Source organism: Emydura macquarii, unplaced genomic scaffold (genome assembly GCF_026122565.2).
Source record: "Emydura macquarii macquarii isolate MOO-44397 ecotype Brisbane River unplaced genomic scaffold, CSIRO-AGI_Emac_v2 contig_3692, whole genome shotgun sequence".
NCBI classification, from domain to species: Eukaryota; Metazoa; Chordata; order Testudines; family Chelidae; genus Emydura; species Emydura macquarii.
Genome location: NW_027133829.1, coordinates 7,020,958 through 7,041,620, shown reverse-complemented (window position 1 = coordinate 7,041,620; position 20,663 = coordinate 7,020,958). Strand labels below are relative to the sequence as shown.

At 44.8% G+C, this 20,663-nt stretch overlaps 1 protein-coding gene across 1 annotated transcript in view; it reads left to right on the top strand.

Annotated features, from left to right (window-relative positions):
* SORCS3 (sortilin related VPS10 domain containing receptor 3) overlaps window positions 1-20,663 on the top strand; it is a 429,816-nt gene that overhangs the window by 230,317 nt on the left and 178,836 nt on the right. Inside the window, exon 4 of the mRNA XM_067537027.1 lies at window positions 16,304-16,462. Coding sequence (XP_067393128.1) covers window positions 16,304-16,462 — 159 coding nt within the window. The remainder of the gene's footprint in view (window positions 1-16,303; window positions 16,463-20,663) is intronic.

Sequence of the window (20,663 nt, the reverse complement as noted above, 5' to 3'; positions counted from 1 at the left end):
TCAATTCCTCATCTCTGATATGGGGATAATAGTACTGCCCAGTGGCAGTGGAGTGAGAATAAATACATTAAAGATTGTGAGGCATTCAGGTAGTAGAGGCCATATAAAGATCTCAGGCTACGTCTGTGCAGGAGCTGGGAGACTGCTTCCCAGCATGGGTAGACAGACACGTTCTAGCTCCGTTCAAGCCGGTGTGCTATAACAGTAGCACAGGTGATGGCTCAGGCTATCCACCCAAGTTCACACCCAGGGGATCAGGTGGGATTGCATTTGCAGTGCCGCGGCCACGCTGCTATTTATAGCTTGTACAGAGCTAGCAAGTGTCTCTGCCCACATTGGGAAGCATCTTCCTGGCTTCCATGCCAACATACCCTCAGGTAGATAGTCAGGCTCTAATAATCTGTGAGTGTGCATGAAACTGACTAGTGTTTATGTTCACTCTCCCAACTGAGTAAAATGCAAAAAAGGAAATAAACAGTGAAAAGCATGGAGGTATTTACAGATTTATTCGGGTTTAATAGTCTCTGGGGCGACCCATAATGCAATTTTTATGTTCTTAAAATATATCAATTTAATGTTCGTGAAACATTATGCAATCCTCTAATGAAATACACGGCTTTCTATGGGCCCCATCTTACAGACACTTACATACAGGAGTAAATTTATTCACACAAGTAGCTTTGACTTTAATGGAGTACCTAGCATGAGTAAAATTACTCACGTGCAGAAGTGTTTGCAAGATCCAGATCTAAACTCACAGAGTTTTGATATGTAAATGGTGTTTTCAATGTGCCTTCCCCTCCATGAATTTTTATGCACACAGGCTTTACTTACCCATAGCAATATTTTCTTCAAACTTTTCCGCTTACCTTGGTAAGTTACAGTAACAATAATAATTGCTCTCATGTTCTATGGAGAATAGCACAAATTTGCATTGATTCAAATACTATATATATTTTGTGACTACAAACGCTATCTATTCCCTTATACCCACAGCTTGGGAACAGTGCTACTTTCCGCTGTTAGAGAAAGCTGGTGATTATGTGTTATGCAAAACCTGTTTGGGATTTTACAGCAATTAAGGCTTCTGCATTTAAAAGCACAAAAGAATCCTGCTGATCTAAACTGTGCAAAAAGCCCCAGTCTCCAGATCAAGGCAAAACATTGATTAAGAACTTTACAAAACTCTTCTAGCTAATGCACAGTTACACGTAAGCATTTATGGGTATCACTCGCTTGCTAATGTGCAACTCCATTCCCTCGGGTTAGTCATTCCTGGGCATCTCACTGCCAATATCAGGTGAAAACTGTCAACCACAGGGCTTTCAGAGGAGACACATTCGATGACTCAAAACATCTTGCAACTAAGAGCAGATTGAATGACAGCGCTTTGAAAGAGTTCATGAATGGACTATAAAATGGATAGAGAACTGGCTAGAGCATAGGGCTCAGCGAGTAGTGATCAATGGCTCCATGTCTAGCTGGCAACCAGTCACAAGCAGAGTGCCCCAGGGGTCGGTCCTGGGGCTGGTTTTGTTCAACATCTTTATTAATGATCTGGAGGATGGGGTAGATTGCACCCTCAGCAAGTTTGCGGATGACACTAAGCTGGGGTGAGTGGTAGATACCCTGGAAGGTAGGAATAGGATACAGAGTGACCTAAAGAAACTGGAGGATTGGGCCAAAAGAAATCTAATGAGGTTCAACAAAGAAAAGTGCAGAGTCCTCCACTTAGGAAGAAAGAATCCCATGTGCAGCTACAGACTGGGGACCAACAAGCTTGGCAGCAGCTCTGCAGAAAAGGACCTGGGGGTAACAGTGGATAAAAAGCTGGATATGAGTCAGCAGTGTGCCCTGGTTGTCAAGAAGGCTAATAGCATATTGGGCTGCATTAGGAGGAGCATTGCCAGCAGGTCGCGGGAAGTGATTATTCCCCTCTATTCGGCATTGGTGAGGCCACATTTAGAGTATTGTGTCCAGTTTTGGGCCCCCCACTACAAAAAGGATGTGGACAAGTTGGAGAGAGTGCAGCGGAGGGCAACCAAAATGATTAGGGGGCTGGAGCACAGGACTTATGAGGAGAGGCTGAGGGAACTGGGCTTGTTTAGTCTGCAAAAGAGAAGAATGAGGGGGGATTTGATAGCGGCCTTTAACTACCTGAAAGGGGGTTCCAGAGAGGATGGGGCTAGGCTGTTCTCGGTGGAGGCAGATGACAGAACAAGGAGCAACGGTCTCAAGTTGCAGTCGGGAAGGTCTAGGTTGGACATTAGGAAAAAGTTTTTCACTAGGAGGGTGGTGAAGCACTGGAATGGGTTACCTAGGGAGGTGGTGGAATCTCCATCTTTAGAGGTTTTTAAACTGAGGCTTGACAAAGCCCTGGCTGGGATGATATAGCTGAAGTTAGTCCTGCTTTGAGCAGGGGGTTGGACTAGATGACCTCCTGAGGTCCCTTCCAACTCTAATATTCTATGATTCTATCCTCTGATCTGGGACTAGGGGAGAAGGGTCACCTGAAAATCGCTTCTGGACAATGTACATGTATGTCTTCATACAGCACTTAGTGCAGCATTTTTACTCTACCAGTAGTTTAATGCTAAATAGTTTGATGCTAAAAGGAGAAGTAAAATGAAGAAAGGTGATCTTAGCTCTTTCTAGATTTTCATCTCTCACCATCCGTCTCAATGGCTCCTTCCCATTGATTAGAAGGGGTCTCTGAGCAGGAATGAGGGTGTGCACATGTTAGTTTGTTTGCAAGAACTGGCCAGTGTTGCAGCCAACAAGCACCAAAGTCTGCCTAAAACTGGAACTGAATCTTTTCTTCAAGGTTCGAATGGATTTTCTTTTGGATGAATTGCTTTTCATTGTCTCTGTTCTTCCTAGTTCAGCAAGGACCAGACGTGCTGAAATACTACAGTCTAGACTGCTTGTGTGGTCTTTGCAGGCTGCTGCTAATCTCATGAGATTTCCAATCCAGTTTCACACACAGGAGAGGGCAGGATATTTTGGCACTCCAAGTGGCTCATTCAAATGGAATCTCTGAACATCTTGGAGTTCCATCATTTGTACTTTCCATTCATTCTCTCATTCTGAACTTAGAAGGGATTTCTCAACTTTTGGGGCACACTATAGTGAGAGAAGAAACTGGTCTCAGCTCTAAAGGGATACTTTCGTGAGACTGCTGAATGCAAACAGACCCTGTGAGTCACTCTGGCTCTTTAGTTTCCACATCCAAGCACAGTCTGTGCTGTGTAATGTCATCACACTGGGTCTCCCTCCATATCCTGGCCTGGCCTGGTCATGGAAGGGGCTGCTGAGTTACACTATGGCAATAGGCCGTTAACCCCAGCAACCAGTGCACCAGTTTCTAGAGAGGACCTGCCAAACACAACCAGTCACCATGCTTAGCCTTTCTGGATTGTGAAAAGGCCTTTGACTGTGGAGCGTTGAATGAAGAAGGAGACAGATCACCATTTCTCAGTGCCCCAGAACAGTATGGCGACTAATGGTGGAAAAAAGAGAAGAAAGAGCAAGTTGTAGCATGAAAGTTACTCTCTGTGACGTTCTAGGAACACGTGGAGGAAACTTCTCTTTGTCACTCTTCATTTTCCGGCGCAGGGATGAGCTACTTCAATGAATATAAAGCGAGACTGACTGACATTGGGTAGACTCCGTCATGTTGCTAGCAGTAAAAAGGTTTTACAACCAAGCACGTGCCCAGTGCCAATCCGCCCCTCTTCGCCAGGTCAGATACATGCTTCTTGGATAATTTGCATCGCCTGCAGCACCTGAAATTTGATAAACAAATGCTTGCTGTGCCTTGTAATTAAAAGTGAAAAGTACACGGGTCCCGTGCCAAGAAGACAAGAGAAAGCAGGGAGACATGTTGTTCTGACCTGCCTAGCAATAAAACAACACCAAAGGTTTGTGGCGTGTCTAGTTTGACTGTTTCCCCCAAGTATTTATATTATGCAAATGAGATCTAGTGTGGGATTTGGATTCATGTAAAGGTCAGAACAGGGACCCAGAACACCTCAGTTCTGTTCCTGATATCACCTAAGCCACTGCATCTGTTAATGTCTCATTCGGGGGCTGGCCCTAGACCAAAGGCGTGCTAGGCTGGGAGCATCTTCACCGCCCCCCCATTTGTTAAAGGATTGAATACTTTATTTTTTATTGCATTTGTAGCCTATTTCATGAGTTGGATGCATGATTTGCATACCTGGTTTATCCCTGTCAGATAAGGCAATGAATTTGCATGCTAGAATCTGTAAATCTGTAAAACAGGACCCTGAGCCCAGCATCCCCCAAGTCCGGCACCGAAGGCGCTCGCCTGGGTTGCCTTCCCCTAAATCTGGCCCTGATCTAATTTTCCCCATCTGCGTAAAGGAGGTATGATGCCTTCCATGAGGGGCTCTCTCACTTGGTCCAAATTAGCCCTGATTTGCTGCTCTTCCGAGCATGCGACAAGGTGCATCTGTGCCCATGCGCTACTGCAGAGGGTGGGTTTTAATGGGGGCTTTGCAGGGCACTGGATCTGCTGTGTGTGTGTGGGGGGGGGGGGAGGTGAGTTTTGTGTTGTGTGGGGTTAAATTAGAAAAACAATCAAAAATAATGGTAGGGGTGCCTGGAGCCCTGTTGCTTCCGAACACATCTGAACAAATAACTAGCAAGAGAATGGAGAGCGCTCTGGTGGCCAACTTTACAGGGGTACCTCGAGGCCTCGTTCAGCGTGTGAATGGAAACAAGAATGGTTGTGCTGATGGATGGCCTCCTAGCCATGGATACTGGGAAAGCATCCATCTTTGTTTGACTAGCCTTTACTGAACTATCTTCTCAGACAAGTAATGGGATTGGAGGGGGAAGCACTGAGACGGTATCACTCCTCCCCTTGAAACCATTCCCACAGAAAAGTGCTTGGCAATTGCTCTTTTGCCACCCAACCTTTCACCCATGGAATCCCAAAAAGCTCTGCCCACCCCTCCATCCTATCGAATATCCACACAAAACAAATGAAAGCATCCATGAGATGCCGGGGCCTCAGAGGTCGGCAATACGGAGGTGTGACCCAACACTGTGTAACACATGCTAGGAGAACATGGGTCTCTGTCCCTGTCTAGTGTTTGGGCCTTATAAGTACTTTATGGCCTCAGGACAAAGAGGGGTTCACAGAGTGACTGGCCCCTTTAAGAGGAGGTGGGGTCCAGCGCTCCTTTGATTGATCACCTAGTGCCCAGCTGGGTTTAAGGGAAGGCACCTGGGCTTTATAAAGGGGGAGACAGCATTACGGGAAGGAAGGCTATCCACTGATCTCTCTGAACCCAGAAAGGGAAGGGTGCTGCTAGTGGAAGCAGCTGCAGAGAGCAGGAGACCCTGAGTAACCTGGGCAGGGCCAGCAGAGCAGCAGAAGGGCTTTGTTTGCCTGATGACCTCTCTGAGCAAGAGCCAGGGTGCTGAAGAAGGCTGAGCACTTGGTTGGCGAAGGGTGGACTGGACAGAAGTGCTCCAGGGCTGGCTAAGGACGCCATAGCTGAGTGTGAACGTTCATGTGGCGGTAACAGATTTTACGGTGAGACTTTGAGGCTTGCTTTGAACAGTTTGTTATTCAACCAGCTCCGGGCATGAAGTGGAGTGAGCCAGAAGAAAGCCTGTGTGGAATTTATTGAGATGCTTGGAGAGAAGGGGAAACGGAGATAGCTCTCTGCAGAGCCAAGTTTGGCCACCGGGGGTGGGGGAGTACAGGGTACATGCCCATTTACCGAGGGGATCTGGGGGGACACACAGTAGCTAAGCAACTGGGTCTATCACACTGTCCCTCTCTTTCATGTGTTCTAGCACTTGAATTGCCACAGGGGAAGGTGTGGGGGCTGGATTATGGGCACTTATCCAAGGAGTCTGGTCTGACCACACCACCCATGTTAGAACTGCTTACCCAAGTCAGAGAAAGGCGAGAGAGAGAGTGTGTGTATGTGCCTGCGCGCTCCCTTTTCCCGTTCGTGTAGGAGGAGAGCTGTGCCTTCTGCGCAAACCCCCTGCCTGGAGCGCCTCATTGTGAAAGACCTCAACATTAATCCCTCTCTGAAGTGCTCTGTGGTACGAGACCCATTGGGGGTAGACGGATACACTGACACACTCGGGGTGTAGCACGGAGCGCCAGAGCTGTGTGATCCTGCAGAGTTGGCTGGTTTGTAATTCAGAAAAAGAGAAGTCTGGATGGAAAGGAGGCTCTGCTGAGAGGTTAGTCTAGGGTCCCAAATAGGCTTTGAGAGGCCGCTTTGGTGGTTTCTTCGTGGTACGTGTTGTCCTGAAGCCTTGGAAACTGGTTGCACTGTGTATCATTGCTCAATTTGTATGGGCGTCTGTCTCATTTTTTCATTATTCAATCATAAATACAGTGGTGAAAGTCACCTTTAACACTTAAAGATTGGCTGGATTTTATGGGATTGTATTGAAGTGAGTGCCAAGGTATAAAAAGCCTTACGGTTGAGGTACTTTTATAACACACGCTCCATAAACCCTTATAAAGTGAGTGCAGTGCACTTCATCCTTTAAGATTACAGCGTTATCGTTCTGAGAGCTGGTGATCTGGTGCTATGTTCATTAATTAATTCTGTTTTTAATGTTCATTTTCAAGCCATAAGAAGTGAGGTTACAAGAAGCTAGAATCGCGTAGGTCCAGAACCATTAGCTCTCAGGAAACCTCAGCAGGTCTGTACCAGGAGATTGATGTCCACAAGTTGTTGGAGAAGTCTCTGTCTCAACCTTAAGCAAGATATTGAACCTGAGGAAGCTGGTGACCCGAATTGGGACTGTCTCATGCTAAAGAAAAGAGCATCATGAATTTCAGTGATGCTTCACCTAGGACAGTGGTTCTCAAACTGTGGGGCATGTTCCCTGATGGGGGCATAGAGAAACATTCGAGGTGTGTAGTGGGGCCCGGGCTAGCCCCCACAGTGGGCAGGGAGGGAGTACCATGCTTCCAGCCCTGCTCCGCCCCTAGCCCTGCTCCGCCTCCATCCCTATTCATCCCCTAGTCCACCACTGCTCCCTCTCTACCCCCAGACTAGCTCCGCCCCCAGCCATAGCTCCACCCCCTGCTCTGCCCCAGTCAGTCTCTGCCCTCATTCCCTCTCCACCCCCAGGGCAGCACTGCCTCTAGCCCCAGCTCCTCCGCCATCCCCAGTTCTGCCCCCAGCTCTGCCTTCAGCTCAGGCTCTGCTGCTGAGGAAGCCTTGGCTGTGTAGTAATGGGGGGATGGGAGAGCATGGACAGATCTTGTTACTGGTAGGGGGGGTCGCGACTGGAAAAGTTCGCTGATCTAGGAACATAGGACTGGAGAGGACTTCATAGAATCATAGAGTTGGAAGGGACCTAGACCAACCCCCTGCTCAAAGCAGGACTAACTCCAACTAAACCACCCCAGCTAGGGCTTTGTCAAGCCGCAGCTTAAAAACCTCCAAAGATGGAGATTCCACCACCTCCCTAGGTAACCCATTCCAGTGCTTCACCACCCTCCTAGTGAAAACCTTTTCCTAATGTCCAACTTAGACCTCCCCAACCCTAATTTGAGACCATTGCTCCTTGTTTTGTCATCTACCACCACCGAGAACAGCCTAGCTCCATCCTCCCTGGAACCCCCTTTCAGGTAGTTAAAGGCTGCTATCAAATCCCCCTCCCCATTCTTCTCTTTTGCAGACTAAACAGGCCTATGACTTCCTGGGTTATTGAATCTAGTGTCCAGGTATTGAAGGCCCACCCCACCATATATTCCCATCCATAAGTTTATCAGACTCCCTCTTCAAACTACTTAGGTTGTTTAACCTCCATGACTCCTATTGGGAAGCTGCTCCAAAACTGCATTCCTCTGATGGTTAGAAACCACCTAATTTCTAGCCTAAATTTATTCACAGCCAATATATATTCATTTGTTCTGGTGCCAACATAGTCTTTAGCAATTCTCCTTCTCTGGTGTTTACCCCTCTGACTTGCAGACAGCAATCATATCGCTTCTCTATTATCTCTAGGTTACTGCTTGCAATCCTGCTCCAGTTAATGGCTGATAGAAAATGTTAGTGTCTGAAGGCTGTCCTGTTTGGTGGCCTATGTCAAATGAGTTTGAGAACCTCAGTCCACTTTCCAGAGGACAGGTATCTACATCACAACCCACATCACTATGGTTGTTCTCCTCTGTGAAGAGGTGGAGACTGAATGGACATAGAAAACTGAATTTTTCAGAATACCTTCTCACCCGCAAAGAGGACACACCGTCAGGGCTACAAGGGAAGCTTGTACTGGCACTTTATCTGGCCTGGGATAAACAGGACTTTGATGCAATGCAGCCCTTTTCACAAACACCATGTGGTCTACTTTGGGAAGTGATGTTGTAACTATGGTCCTTTCTTACTTAGCAGATCTGCTCCCTATGTGTATTCAGAATCAGATCTGCTGATTTTGGGGATTTTAAAGTAAGCTTTTGCTCCTTTATTCTCCTGCTAGTCCTGCAGGAGTCTATTCCTTCATGGACATCTTCCATAAATGTTTACTAAGTTCTGGTCTCAACACGGAAGTTGCACCAGCTTAAATAAAGGTGTGCTTTTAAATGGTGCAAAAAACCTGTGTGAACTCTCTTAATTCGATATAAAGAGCTGGTTTCTATTGTTGTAGCTCATGGCGATAAATATACAGGCATGTGAAACTGATGTGTGTGCCCACACTGGGCTTTGTACTGGCTTATTTAAATGGACTAAAATTGGTTTTTAAATAGAAATGATTCAAAATTATTGGACAGACAAGGCTTTGGGTGCAAGGTGTTCCATCTGTGCAAACCCAATGGAAGGCATTAGGTCTGCAGAGATATCATGTGTTCCAAAGACAGTGAGATTACTTAGGTATAACTGAAGGCATGATTTGGCTTGGGGATCTTTATATATCGATGATGATGGAGGAAAAGGAAGGAAAGAACTGGAGCTGGTCGGAAAACCAACATTTTCCCAGTGACAGATTTTGAATAGAAAGATCTTCCTTTGAAATGTTTTGGTTGGAAAATGTTGGGTTTTCCTGCAAGAGGTTTTGAAGCGATTTGACCGGAAAATTTTTGGTTTGAAATGACATTTCAAAAGAAAAACAAGATTTTTTGTATTGCATTTGACTTAAAATATTGTGTCACTTTTTTTTTGGTTTCTAAAATTGTAAACGACCTTTAATGTCACAACAAAACTAATCTTTGGTTTGAACTGACATTTTGACCCTGAAACATCGTATAATCTTGTTTTTTTTAACTGAGAAGCTGAAACAAAACTGTATTGTAAACCAAAATGAAACAAAACTTTCAATTGGAATGGGCATTTTCCCATTTTCACTTTAGATAAAACCGTATTTTTTTCAGCAGGAAAATTTTCAGCATGAACAATTCCAAGAAGTGCCCAGCTTGACTTTGAACCTGCAGGTCTAGCAGATAGAAAACAATCGTTCTCTTGTAAGATGAGCACATCTGATATGGAAATGGTCAAGAGGCAATAAACTGGGAGCCCCATGATGCCATTTTTACAGTCACTTCTCATGGCAAACCTCATTTACAATCACAAACCAGTGCAACGTCCTGCTAATGATGAAGTTACTGACATTATGCCAAGGAACTGGCTCTTCTTTAGCTCAGCAATATCCCGAGGTTTGGAAGGGTTTATTTTTTCAACAACACTTTATGTTGGGAAACAAACGTGGGGCTGGAGATTCTGAAATAGACGTAGCTCATGAACAGTATATTAAAAGTGAACAAGAGAATCAGAAGGCTGTAAATAATAGTTTAGCGCCATGTATTTATTTCTGGGAACAAAAGGCACTTATTTTGAGCTTGTCTTCTTTATTCAGTTACTAGGATGCTTCCTGCTAATGTAACTCAGTGATGCTATTGCTGAAGATATTGCACCTATAAAACTTCCCTGTGCCAATTTAAAGAGACGTGGTCCGGTAATTTACTATCAGAATTTATGTCAGGCCGGTTGTTTCAATTTCTGTCAAAAGACATTTTAATTAAAGGTTCCATTGTGTGCAGAACAGACCCCACGGCATTTTTTGAGGAAAGGCAAGCCACATGAGGAGGGGGTGACAATGTTTTCAGTTCTAATGCTCTGCTGTGAGATTAGTGACACAGATAATACAGTTTAAGAGAGAGCTGGGGCTGGATTGGCGTGCACGGCAGGAGAGAGGGAGCCGTAGTTTGGTGCTGCCATACACTGCGGGTTCACTCCTGCAGCAAGGAAAGCGATGAAAGCGAAAGTGGGCTACTAGGTATACTGGAGTATTAGTGAAATCCATACTAACACCATGTGACACCTTGTCCTGCTCTAGTGGTTGGACCTTGCAAAGAGGTTTCTGAGTTTCCTATCGCAGTACAGCTAGGCTTTTAGCTCAAGTGTTAGAGACTTGTGCTTTCAGACCTCAGCTTCCTAGGTTCAATCCCACCTCGGGCTATTACATTAGCATCATCAGTGGCACTAAATATTTCAGTGGCTCCAGTGAGCTGATGTGACTGCCTCCCACTTCCAAGCCCACTGTGGCTCAGGGAGGGAGATCCCCACCCTCGCCCTTTTCAAGGGCGCAGCAGTAGGTGCTTCCCCCATTGCCCGTGGAGGCATTTGGCTCTGCTTCATCCTCTGTGTCATGTGTGGCGTGTCTCTCCACCTTCCGCTTCCTGCCCGCAGCTACTTTGAACAATATAGTCCATGGATTGGGGGGTTTTGGTTGCTGACCAGGGGATTTAGCCCTGCAACTCCCATTAACTTCTGTGGAAGTCGTGTGGCTAACTCTTCTGATCGGCTCTGAAAATCTCAGCCCACGGGCTGGAGCCTAACATTGGTCTTCGAAGGGATTCTGTAGCCCCGGATGAAACTCCCTATTCTATGGTTTCTGCACTGAAAGCCTCTCTCATCTGGTGTTTATGCGGAGATGCTCTGCACAGAATATCCCACCCATCCGCAGCTCCAGCTTTGGCTGGCTTTATGCACGAGCTCTCTGGGCTTGTAAACAACCACTGCCATCCAAAATGAACCAGGCAGTTAGGACTTGACTGTCTTCCAGATCTGTTGGAGGATTGCATGGGTAAAATTCACACTGGGCAGAGGGCCAGCTCAGGATTGTATACAGTATCCGAAGCCCAGCTTAACCCCTGAGTGGGACTCTGTGTGCCGTAGGATCTTGAATTTCACCCATGTTTGATCATTCAGCTGATGAGCTTCATGAGAGAAGACACCCACCACACCAATCACCTCTGCGCTTATTGTGCCTGAGGCTCTGCTGCTGCAGTTTCTATTTAGATTGGGTCTTTGCCATTCAGTCGCATGTAAGCTTTGGAGCTGCAACGTCGGGAGGAATGCCACGTCGTAGCATCCTTAGCTCAAGTGCGTTTTCAAGGACTTCCCCTGGCTGTAATCAACTCCTCCCGCCCAGTCCCATTTCAAAACTACAGAAGGCACAAAACTATATATTCTAGAATGCAGCAAGGTGAAATGTAATTTCCTCTTTAATAAAGGCTGCCATTTAATCTAATATTATAGAAAATGATTAGATCTTAAAAAACTATAAATTATATTTGACAACTCTCTGGTGCTCCTTTACTGTTTCTTATAGCAATTATAAATGGCAATGCCAGGCACTTGCGGAGCAGCTCATTTTGACTGGAGTTTGTTTATTGGCTCTTAATGAAAAGCGATTAATCTAAATCGCTACTGGGGTGGATCCTTTGTCAGGGCCCCATAATGAGAAGTGGCAGTTTTGCCCTTTGACAAATGTGCTGCTATTTTCCCCTAACAAAAGTGTTTTTGTTTTGTTTTTTGTTTTTTTGCGGTGGACAAACAGTAATAAAATAAACCACCCAATCCGCCATTCCCCTGTTTCCTCCTTATCAGCCCTGCTCCCCGCCATTTAAAGCACCACAAAATTGAACCGGCACCAGCTGCCAAAACACAGAACAGCCTGTTCTTTGCTCCCATTATTACACTTCCTATTTCTTCTGAGCTGCTTTGTCTGTGGCCAATGTTGCATGGAATGATGGATTATAATGACGATACCCTGAGTAGCAAAACTGATACTTCTGTGCGATCCCCACCCCTTTTGATAGAAAGGATGAAATGGTTTTTTGCAAAAGCAGTAGCAGCGACGGGTGAAGGAGGGGAGAGAGCAACCTATGTAATAGAGACCTTAGCAAGGCCAACTGTCAGCAGTCTCTCTTGTAGCTCTTATTTTCCTCCTCTTTCTCACTGCGGTTGCCATTTCATTTTCCACACCTTGGTGGCTTTATTATTTGACCTGGTTGCAAGGCATGGGGCCCTAACAGCAATGATTTGTGCTCCATCGGATGGAAGCAAACCCTCTCTGCTCCCCTGCTTATTATTAAGTGCTGACAACGTACTTCGTGCTTTACAAACGAAGATGGTCTCTGACCGAAAGAGCTTGGAGTCAAGAAGTCTCTGGGTCAGCAATATGCACTGGGAAACCTAGAAGAGGAGAAGAGTCTTTGGATGATTTATTTTTATCGTTTACTTCTTGTGGGAGGAAGTAAGACTTTAGATGGGACTTGAATGTGGAGATGGTGGGGATTCGGGAGCTCATCCAGCCAAACTGAAGAGTCTTTGAGTTGAGTGGGAATAGGATTGGGGAAGCATTGATTAGGGAGGGATTTTGGTGTGTGACACAGTGGGGTAGTAGGTATGATCCTGTCTCCCTCTTGTGCCTGGCCCGAGTGACTACCCTAGTGGATATATCTCTTTTAGTTTGAGTGGTAGGAGGCTGTGTGTTTAGTACTGAAGATCCAAGGTTCAAACTCTCCCGAAGACGATAGAACATCTGTGCTTAAGTAGACATGGCTTGTTGTTTTGTGCTGGGCCATTTTGTACTCCAGAAATGTTCCTTCTTGTAAGACGACGTGGTTTGCACGAAAACGAAGGAACGTTTGAGGTTGTGCGTGTTTGGAGGTGGCCCTTGATTTGCACCTGGACAAAAATCTCAACCATCGGTGTTTTCATTAGGAAGGAATGCTATCTTGTCACCTGAGAATGAGTGAAAATGGGCCCATTTCATTATTTTCAGTGTGGCAGGGAGCTTAAGGCGCTTGCTGAAGCCAGCACAGTGAGTGAGCATCAGAGCCAGGCATAGAATGACCATTCCTGAGACATCCCACAACTGCGGTAGGCAAAAGGGGTTCAAGGAATACACAGGCCACAAATGATCTCAGAGCTCAGCTGCTACCAATGAACTGTTGGGAACTGAAAGAATGGAACTAGTACTTGAGCCCAGGGTGAATTTGAAGGACTGAGGTGTTTCTTGTGGATGCACAGAGTTCTTTTCCTTGCCCTTTGCACTCCACATTCTACTTTCCTGAGCCAAAGCTCATTGATACCGATAGAAAGTCTCCCACTGAGCTCCCTAGAACTTTGTGGATTATGCTAGGGCAAAACCCTGCGTGTTGCCCACGTGATTGTCTCCAACCTATCCATTGTTGCTTTGGCTATTCTGGTTACGCCATTATGGATAATGCTGCTCTACGTGCAATCGTGGCAATGGCACATGCAAATCAAATGCACAATTGCACCTGTCCCGTTCTGCAGCCCTTACTCCCATGAATAGCCCCATTGACATGACTGTGACTGCACATGTAAATAAGGGCTACAGGAACAGAACCCCTTTGCATCCTGTTGTACATCTACCTGTTGCATGTCTGAAAAATCAGGTCCAGACGATATCTAGCTGACCTGAGCTCTTTATCTGGAGCGCTCAAGACAAGACTCTGCTATTGAACTTTTAATATATGGCTTGTTAGCTTGGTAATCTTTAGTGACATCATTGTGGAAAATCTCTTAATTCCCCAAGTATCCTGCCTTCAGTAAGGCCCATCTGAAGTATTTTGCTACATGGCAATCTTTTGTACTCTCTTACCATTCTGCAGATGCAAGCAAATGTTGCTAATGCACGCTACAGATGTTTCTCTTGAACAGGCAGTACCCCTTGGATGCAAAGAGATATAGTTGGGTGCACAAAACTTCCCAGCTGAAGCTATATGTGATAGCAAAAGCTTTTTTAAAATGAGAAATAAATGGAGAATCTTTCTTGTCTGGAGCAAAATGAGGCCTATGTTTTAATTTGATTAGAAAGGGGAAAAATTCCAAGATCAAGAGTCTGATCTGTTCCTTTTCCTGGTTGGTGGACTCAAGTTCTTGAGCTTCCATTCCCAATTTATTGATGTCTTCTGTCAGCCAGTTTGCCATGGTGGTGAGCAGATCACAGGACTAGGTACTCATCTGTTGCCAGCAAAGATTGCTTTGTGGAAGGAGGATATTCTTCTGTGGATACCAAGACAGATGTGCAATGAATGGTCAACAGCAACCCAGGGTGGTGGAGTTCTGAGCGTGGTGAGGGACTTTTATGCAAAATACCTTTTTTTCCCCTCAACCTGGATGATGATTGATAGTAGTTTTAAAAATTGCCTTTAAAATGAAAATGTACAGATTAAAAATCATATACTTATTTATCAAAACAACAACCCTTCCCCATAAAAAGTCCTTTCCTTTGTTAATAAAAATTGGTGAATTAAATCAGAATGAATCTTAGAAAAAACTAATTTAATTTTAATAATTTTTCCTCTGATTTCTTCCTTTCTGCTTCTCAGGGAGCTCTGTGCAATGAAAAGAGACACTATTTAGTTTCACTTCTGATTTCTAGTCAGTTTCACTGTATGTTTCACATGGGACTTCTCCCATGTTTAAAATTAAAGGCCTGCTCAATGCTATGCTTGATTGGGGCCTAATACAGATTCTTGCCATTCTTTCTAACTGAACTTGTAAGATTAAATGGTAGCTGATTAGGTGTTCATCTGTGTCCCTAAATTGTCTCGTATTGTTTAACTCTGTAAAGCTTTCTGGGGCAACATTTAGAGGGAGACACTATAGAGAACAAAGTTGTATTGAATCTCAGGTCTGCAGGTAAGAGATGGATCCTAGATTTGATTTCCAATGGAAAAGGAAGTAGTGTTCATTTGAAACAGCTACTGTATCAATAACCTGCTGTGTTTAGCATATCTGTAATTTAGCCCCCACTGTTTGCCTTTATTTCACTATCTTGGCATTTGCTTTAACGTCATCTTCATCTCAAGATGTTAATAAGATGGCAAACAAAGTTAAGATTTTCTGAATGGTTTTCTTGATAATTTTTACATAAGGAATGATAAGTGCTAATATAGAATAAAGATATTTTATGATATTGGTCTTATTTCCTAATTAAAATCAGAGGCATGAAAGTATCTTCCTACTTGCACAGATTGAACAATTTCATTTTCCTGCAGTGGGGAAAAATGGCTTCATTAAACGTTATATGAACAATCCCTATGATATGGATGGTAAGTACGATACATGTTCCTAAATTCAGACCCCACAGCTGACAGCCTGGCTGGGAAATCGCCCCTTTCCAATGGCATAAAACTTCCACTTCTACCTCAGCAAAGTAGCAAGATATGGGACCTTATATCCGAATGCTGCCCATCTTGGACCTTGAGATGGTAAATCTGGAGAGAGAATTTCACCTTTGGGGAGAAATTGGTGGACATTAAACTGGTAGCCTGGAAACAAACAAACATGGCATCTATTGAAGCTATGCGGGGGTTTGCGATATTGGAAGTAGTCCTGGTAGAGATGGATGAGTGGGCAAAAAGCAGGTGAGGTGGTCAACAGTCCATGATAAAGTTCATCGCCGTTTTGAAGTTTATATGTCCCATGGTTCTGTGGACCATATTCTATGGATAGCTCCTCTTTATACATGGTTGTGTGTGTGATGTGATGTGGTATAATGGTTTTATCAGCAGGAGTTTGAAATGATCAGAGTAGTCCTAGGTGGTGAAGCCACCTGTAAGCTATACAGATCATCTCCAGTGAGTGCCAGTGAATCTTTTATAGCCCATCTCACTATCAGATATTCTGAATAATTCATATAAGGTACAATAACTAGAGCTGGTCAAAACATTTTCACCGGGAAAAAAAAATTCAACCAAAATTGGCTTTTAGATCAAAACAAAAATGTTCATTTTGGGTCAAAATTTTCTATTTTTTTGGGACAAAAACCTAGGGAATCTCCATGAGCTGTCTGCGGCATAAGGCCTATAATGAATACTGAGCCATTTCTGATTCCATCTTATATAAGGCAGTGCTGTGTATACACACTAGCCCGTTCATTCTTATATAAATATGTTTCAGGTTACATGGATTCTGACTTTCCCATTAACCCTGTTCTGTTTCCTTTTCTCTCTCTCAATTGTCCTATTTAGATAATGCTCCTGAGTGACCCAGAGATTGAGAGCAGCATATTGATCAGCTCCGATGAAGGGGCCACCTATCAAAAGTACCGGCTGAACTTCTACATCCAGAGCTTACTGTTCCATCCCAAGCAGGAGGACTGGATTCTGGCATACAGTCTTGATCAAAAGGTGACCAACTCATTTCAGATTCAAGTGATTATTTTCCAGATTCCAGTGAAAGAGATACGGTCAAGAAGAACAGCCATATATTTAGAAAGTGACCATTAAACTCCCTAGATCTGCTTTCTGGCTTTGTTCTGAGGCAGATCTGCTGACTTCAGTGACAGAGCTCAGTTTTTGCTGCTTTACCCTTTTGGAGCCAACACAGCTCCATGGCAGCAAAGTTGCCTTCTGTTCCTCCTTGTGCATCCTCAACTGAATTGCTTGTTAAGGTCCAACCTGTTACTCCGGTGCAAACCCACCAAAGGCAGTGGTGTTGCTCTGTTATCACTGAGGACATCATTTTGCCTGTGGAAGCTTTATTAATGGTGTTGAGAAGAGATGAAAGGAATCCTGGAGCCAGATTTGACAGTATGTGCTAAAGATCTAGCCACTTATTTAGGTGTCTAAATGGTTCCTGAGGTGTCCTGAAAATCTGGCACTTGGAGCCTGAACTGAGTTTGCAAGAGCTGGTTTTTGGGGAGGGAGAGGGATTCTTTCTGCTTGGAAACAGAACACATTTGATATGGGAAATCCCTCAGTAACACTACACTTGAACCCCCCCCCCCATCATGCCATTCTTACAGTCACTTTTCAGAGTGGAGCTGCAATTAAAACAAAGTCCTTACCTTTGCTATCTAAGATGTCTAACTGTACGTGGTGGAAATTGAAAGGATTTTAAAGATCCACTTCATTCCCCCGTCCTTATAGTGTTTAATTTTTGCTGTTCGCTCAGCTGTTGTGTAGATCACTATGCCGGTCAGTTTTGCTTCCTTGGTTCTCATGATATGGGACAATACTTCCTAGATGCTGGGCCCAACCTATTTGACAGCAGTCCTTTTCAAATCCTGGTACATTAGCTCTTTCTATCTTCCTCCCAGTCATCTTTTCCCTTGTAGTTATTTAGTATACACTTTAATAAATCATATACGCTACCATAGCAGCACCTTCAAACAGTAACTTGAACATAACCTTTACATCCCCTTGTTAGCAGAACACTATGGCAGTCTCCAGGTGTATGTTGTTACTCCTCTGACTGGCCTGTGTGACATTTGCAGGCTCCAAGCCATTGTAAATAGACTTCTTTCATAGTTTCGGGTGGTAATTGTATGGAAGACTTAGCCAAATGTCAAATATTTTGTGAGCTCAGATGTTCAGTGTAACCAGGCATTTTGAAGTTGGATTGAAAGACTGATCTATTCGTTTGATGTCACTGAATGGTTTGATGCCGCGTTTAAGCTGGAGGTAAAGATTTTAAACGGCACTTCTGTTCGTACAAAGACAGCCCTGTAAGAAAGAGACAGCTGATGAGGTACCCGGGATGGGATAAACTGAACGTAATGTGTCAAGCATGTGTCTGAAAGAAGGCTCAACTATAACAGGGAAGCGTTTGCTCCTTGGCTCACAGTGGGGGCTTGCTTTTCTCTTTCTGTAAGGCCTCTTTAAGCAGCGCTAAAGGGCCCTCAAAGTAGGCAAAAAAGGTCCCCTAGAATACTCTTTGTGCATGCGGCTTTTCCAGCAGATGTAGAACTGGCATACGGGCTCAACGCCAGGCCTGCTCCCACTGCCTGCCTTAGGCGGGGTGGCCGGAGTGTACTGCGCCACAGCTGGTCTCTGTTTCCGGGGCCCACAGGGAGTCATTGGAAGCTGGGTGTGGGTTAGAGCGTTCCTGAGGTTGCTTTAACTTACCCCAAGGGCTGTGCAGAATCCAAGTAGTGCAAAAGTGGCTAAAAGCCACCTTTACTCTCTCCCCCACACACCTCTCAGGTTGCCCCAAATTCAGGAGTGGAGTTGCTGGAAATCAGGCTTTGTGTATATGCAAGATATGTGCCACATGCTACTCCACTCGGAGGCTGCATTTTGCTTAGTAAAAGAGTTAGGAATTATATCACTGAGCCCCGATGGGTTTTCCTATTCATAAAGCAGATCTCTGGAGGAGGCATTATTCCCTGGCACTCTTTCTTGTTGACAACTTTGCATAAAGTAACCTGCTGACGGAAAGTTCTTCAACTTGTACAGGCACCTTTTCAAGGAGGCTGCTAATGGCAGGAACTCAATTTGACAGCTACCCGGCACCCTTTTCTCCTCTCTATGTACAAAGATTGACATGCACAGAGAAAAATGTTTGTAAAGTGTGAGGTTTAAAATTCAAGAGTCATCGGGCCAGTTGATGCTTCTTCTTTTTTTTTTTTTTTTTGGAATCAGCTTAAAGATGGAGCGCCAGATAATCCAATGGAACTGTGCCAGTTTAAACCTGCTGAAGATCAGACCCAACAAACACGCACTACCTCTCTTTATGGAAAAATTAAAGTAGGTCAAATGACAGTTGGGTCCAAGCTGCAAACTTCAGAGGCCAGATTCCGCCAAGGTGGGACAGGGACAAGTAGATTACTCCTTCTTGGTCCAAAACTCCAGTTTGGTCCCGGGCATCCTAGGCCAGGGCCAACTCAGGTTGGTATTGTTCCATAGGAGTTTTCTTCTGGGGGAAAAGTAGCTTTAAATTGCAGCCAAGAGTCCATGGGAGCCTGGCTGGCAGATTCTGCTTAGTACATTCCCCATCTGCCCTGGCCCTGCCTTTTTCTTGGTTAGCAATGTCCGAAATTTTGGCTGGGGTTGGTTCTTATAGGCTTTCCAGTGAGTGGAAGGTTGCACTTGCTGTCTGCTGCCTCTACCTCTCTGCAGTAGATTTTCTCCCATGAGTCTTTGTGGGCCTGATCCTGTTACAGTCAGTGGAAAGAGTCTGATTGAATGCATTGGCCCTAAATCTGCAGAAGCTGCCATAGACTTTGGGCTGAATCCGACTCTCTGACATAAACAACTTCTAATTTCGGCATGAAGTGGGATCATGTATTTGGTTCAGACTCGTGACTTTGGTTCTTTGAATTTGGTCCAGGCCCATCTCTCATAAAAATGTATAATCCAAGAGAGAGTTTAACCACCCAGGTAGAAATACAGATGACTTTTCATGGAAGGTTCAGCATGTACTGTATCTGAAATAGATGTACGGCAATCTGAAAAACAAAGGGCATTTGCAGATGGTCCCATTATTATGTTATTTAAAGGGAACTTCTCAAGTTACTTAAAATCGGAGATTTGATTATCCTAAAATAAATTACTATCTGCTGCAGAAATATTTTCCAGATTATTTGAGATAAATAGTTAAGATGTCTTTATTTCTTAACACATATATTCCAGTAACCATGAAATCTGCCCCATCTTAGCTTTTTAAAAAAAATTAAAAAGGAGCCCCAAATTGGCTGGCTACAGGAAAAAATAACATCAAGTTCTCCTGTGCTCTCCCTGGCATCAGTGATAGAAGTAATCCCCTCCATCTCAACAAATAACCAGAAGTTCATGCCCACCAACTTTGGAAACAAAGCGGGGGAAGCTTCCCGCAAAATCCTCCAAACTATGAAAGGCAGTTGGCATTCAGCCATTGACTGTATCAGGAATGGGACTGGGCCCCAAATCAGGTGGAAAGGAGTCTGCACTTTTTTAGGGCCAGATTTTGCCACACCCTTGTGTGGAGGTGCCGGGGCAAGGATCCTCCCCTTCCCCCATGAGGAAAGGTTGAAAAAACAGAACACATTTAGGCTAGAGAAGAGAAGGCTGGAGGGGTGAGGGGATGAAGACATAATGGTCTTCAAATGTGTAAAAGGTTGTTATAAAGAGGATAGTAATCAATGGCTCTCCATGTCCACGGAGGATAGGATAAGAAGGAATTGGCTTAGTTTGGAACAAGGGAGATTTAGGTTAGATATTAGGGAAAACTTCGTACTGCCCAGGATAGATAAGCTCTGGAACAGGTTACGTTAGGGAGGTTGTGGAATCCCCATCGCTGGAGGGTTTTAAAGAACAGGTTAGACAAACACCTGTCAGGGATGGTCTAGGAGTAGCTAGGTCAGTGGTTCTCAATCTTTTTTGCTCAAGGGCCACAGGTATCATTTTTACAACCCTGAAGGACCACCGGTCTCCGCCAGCAGCCCGCCACCCCTCCTCACGGCAGCCAGACAGAAGAAGTTCAGCGAGGAGGCTGCCTTCTCGCTGATCTCCTGTCCCCTTGGCTACTGCAGGAAAACCACACGCATCCTGTATCCCTGTGCGCTCCAGTTGGGTCCCTAGACAATGGTTCCCTTCTGCAGCCAGGGGGACGGGAGATCAGCGCTCCCCT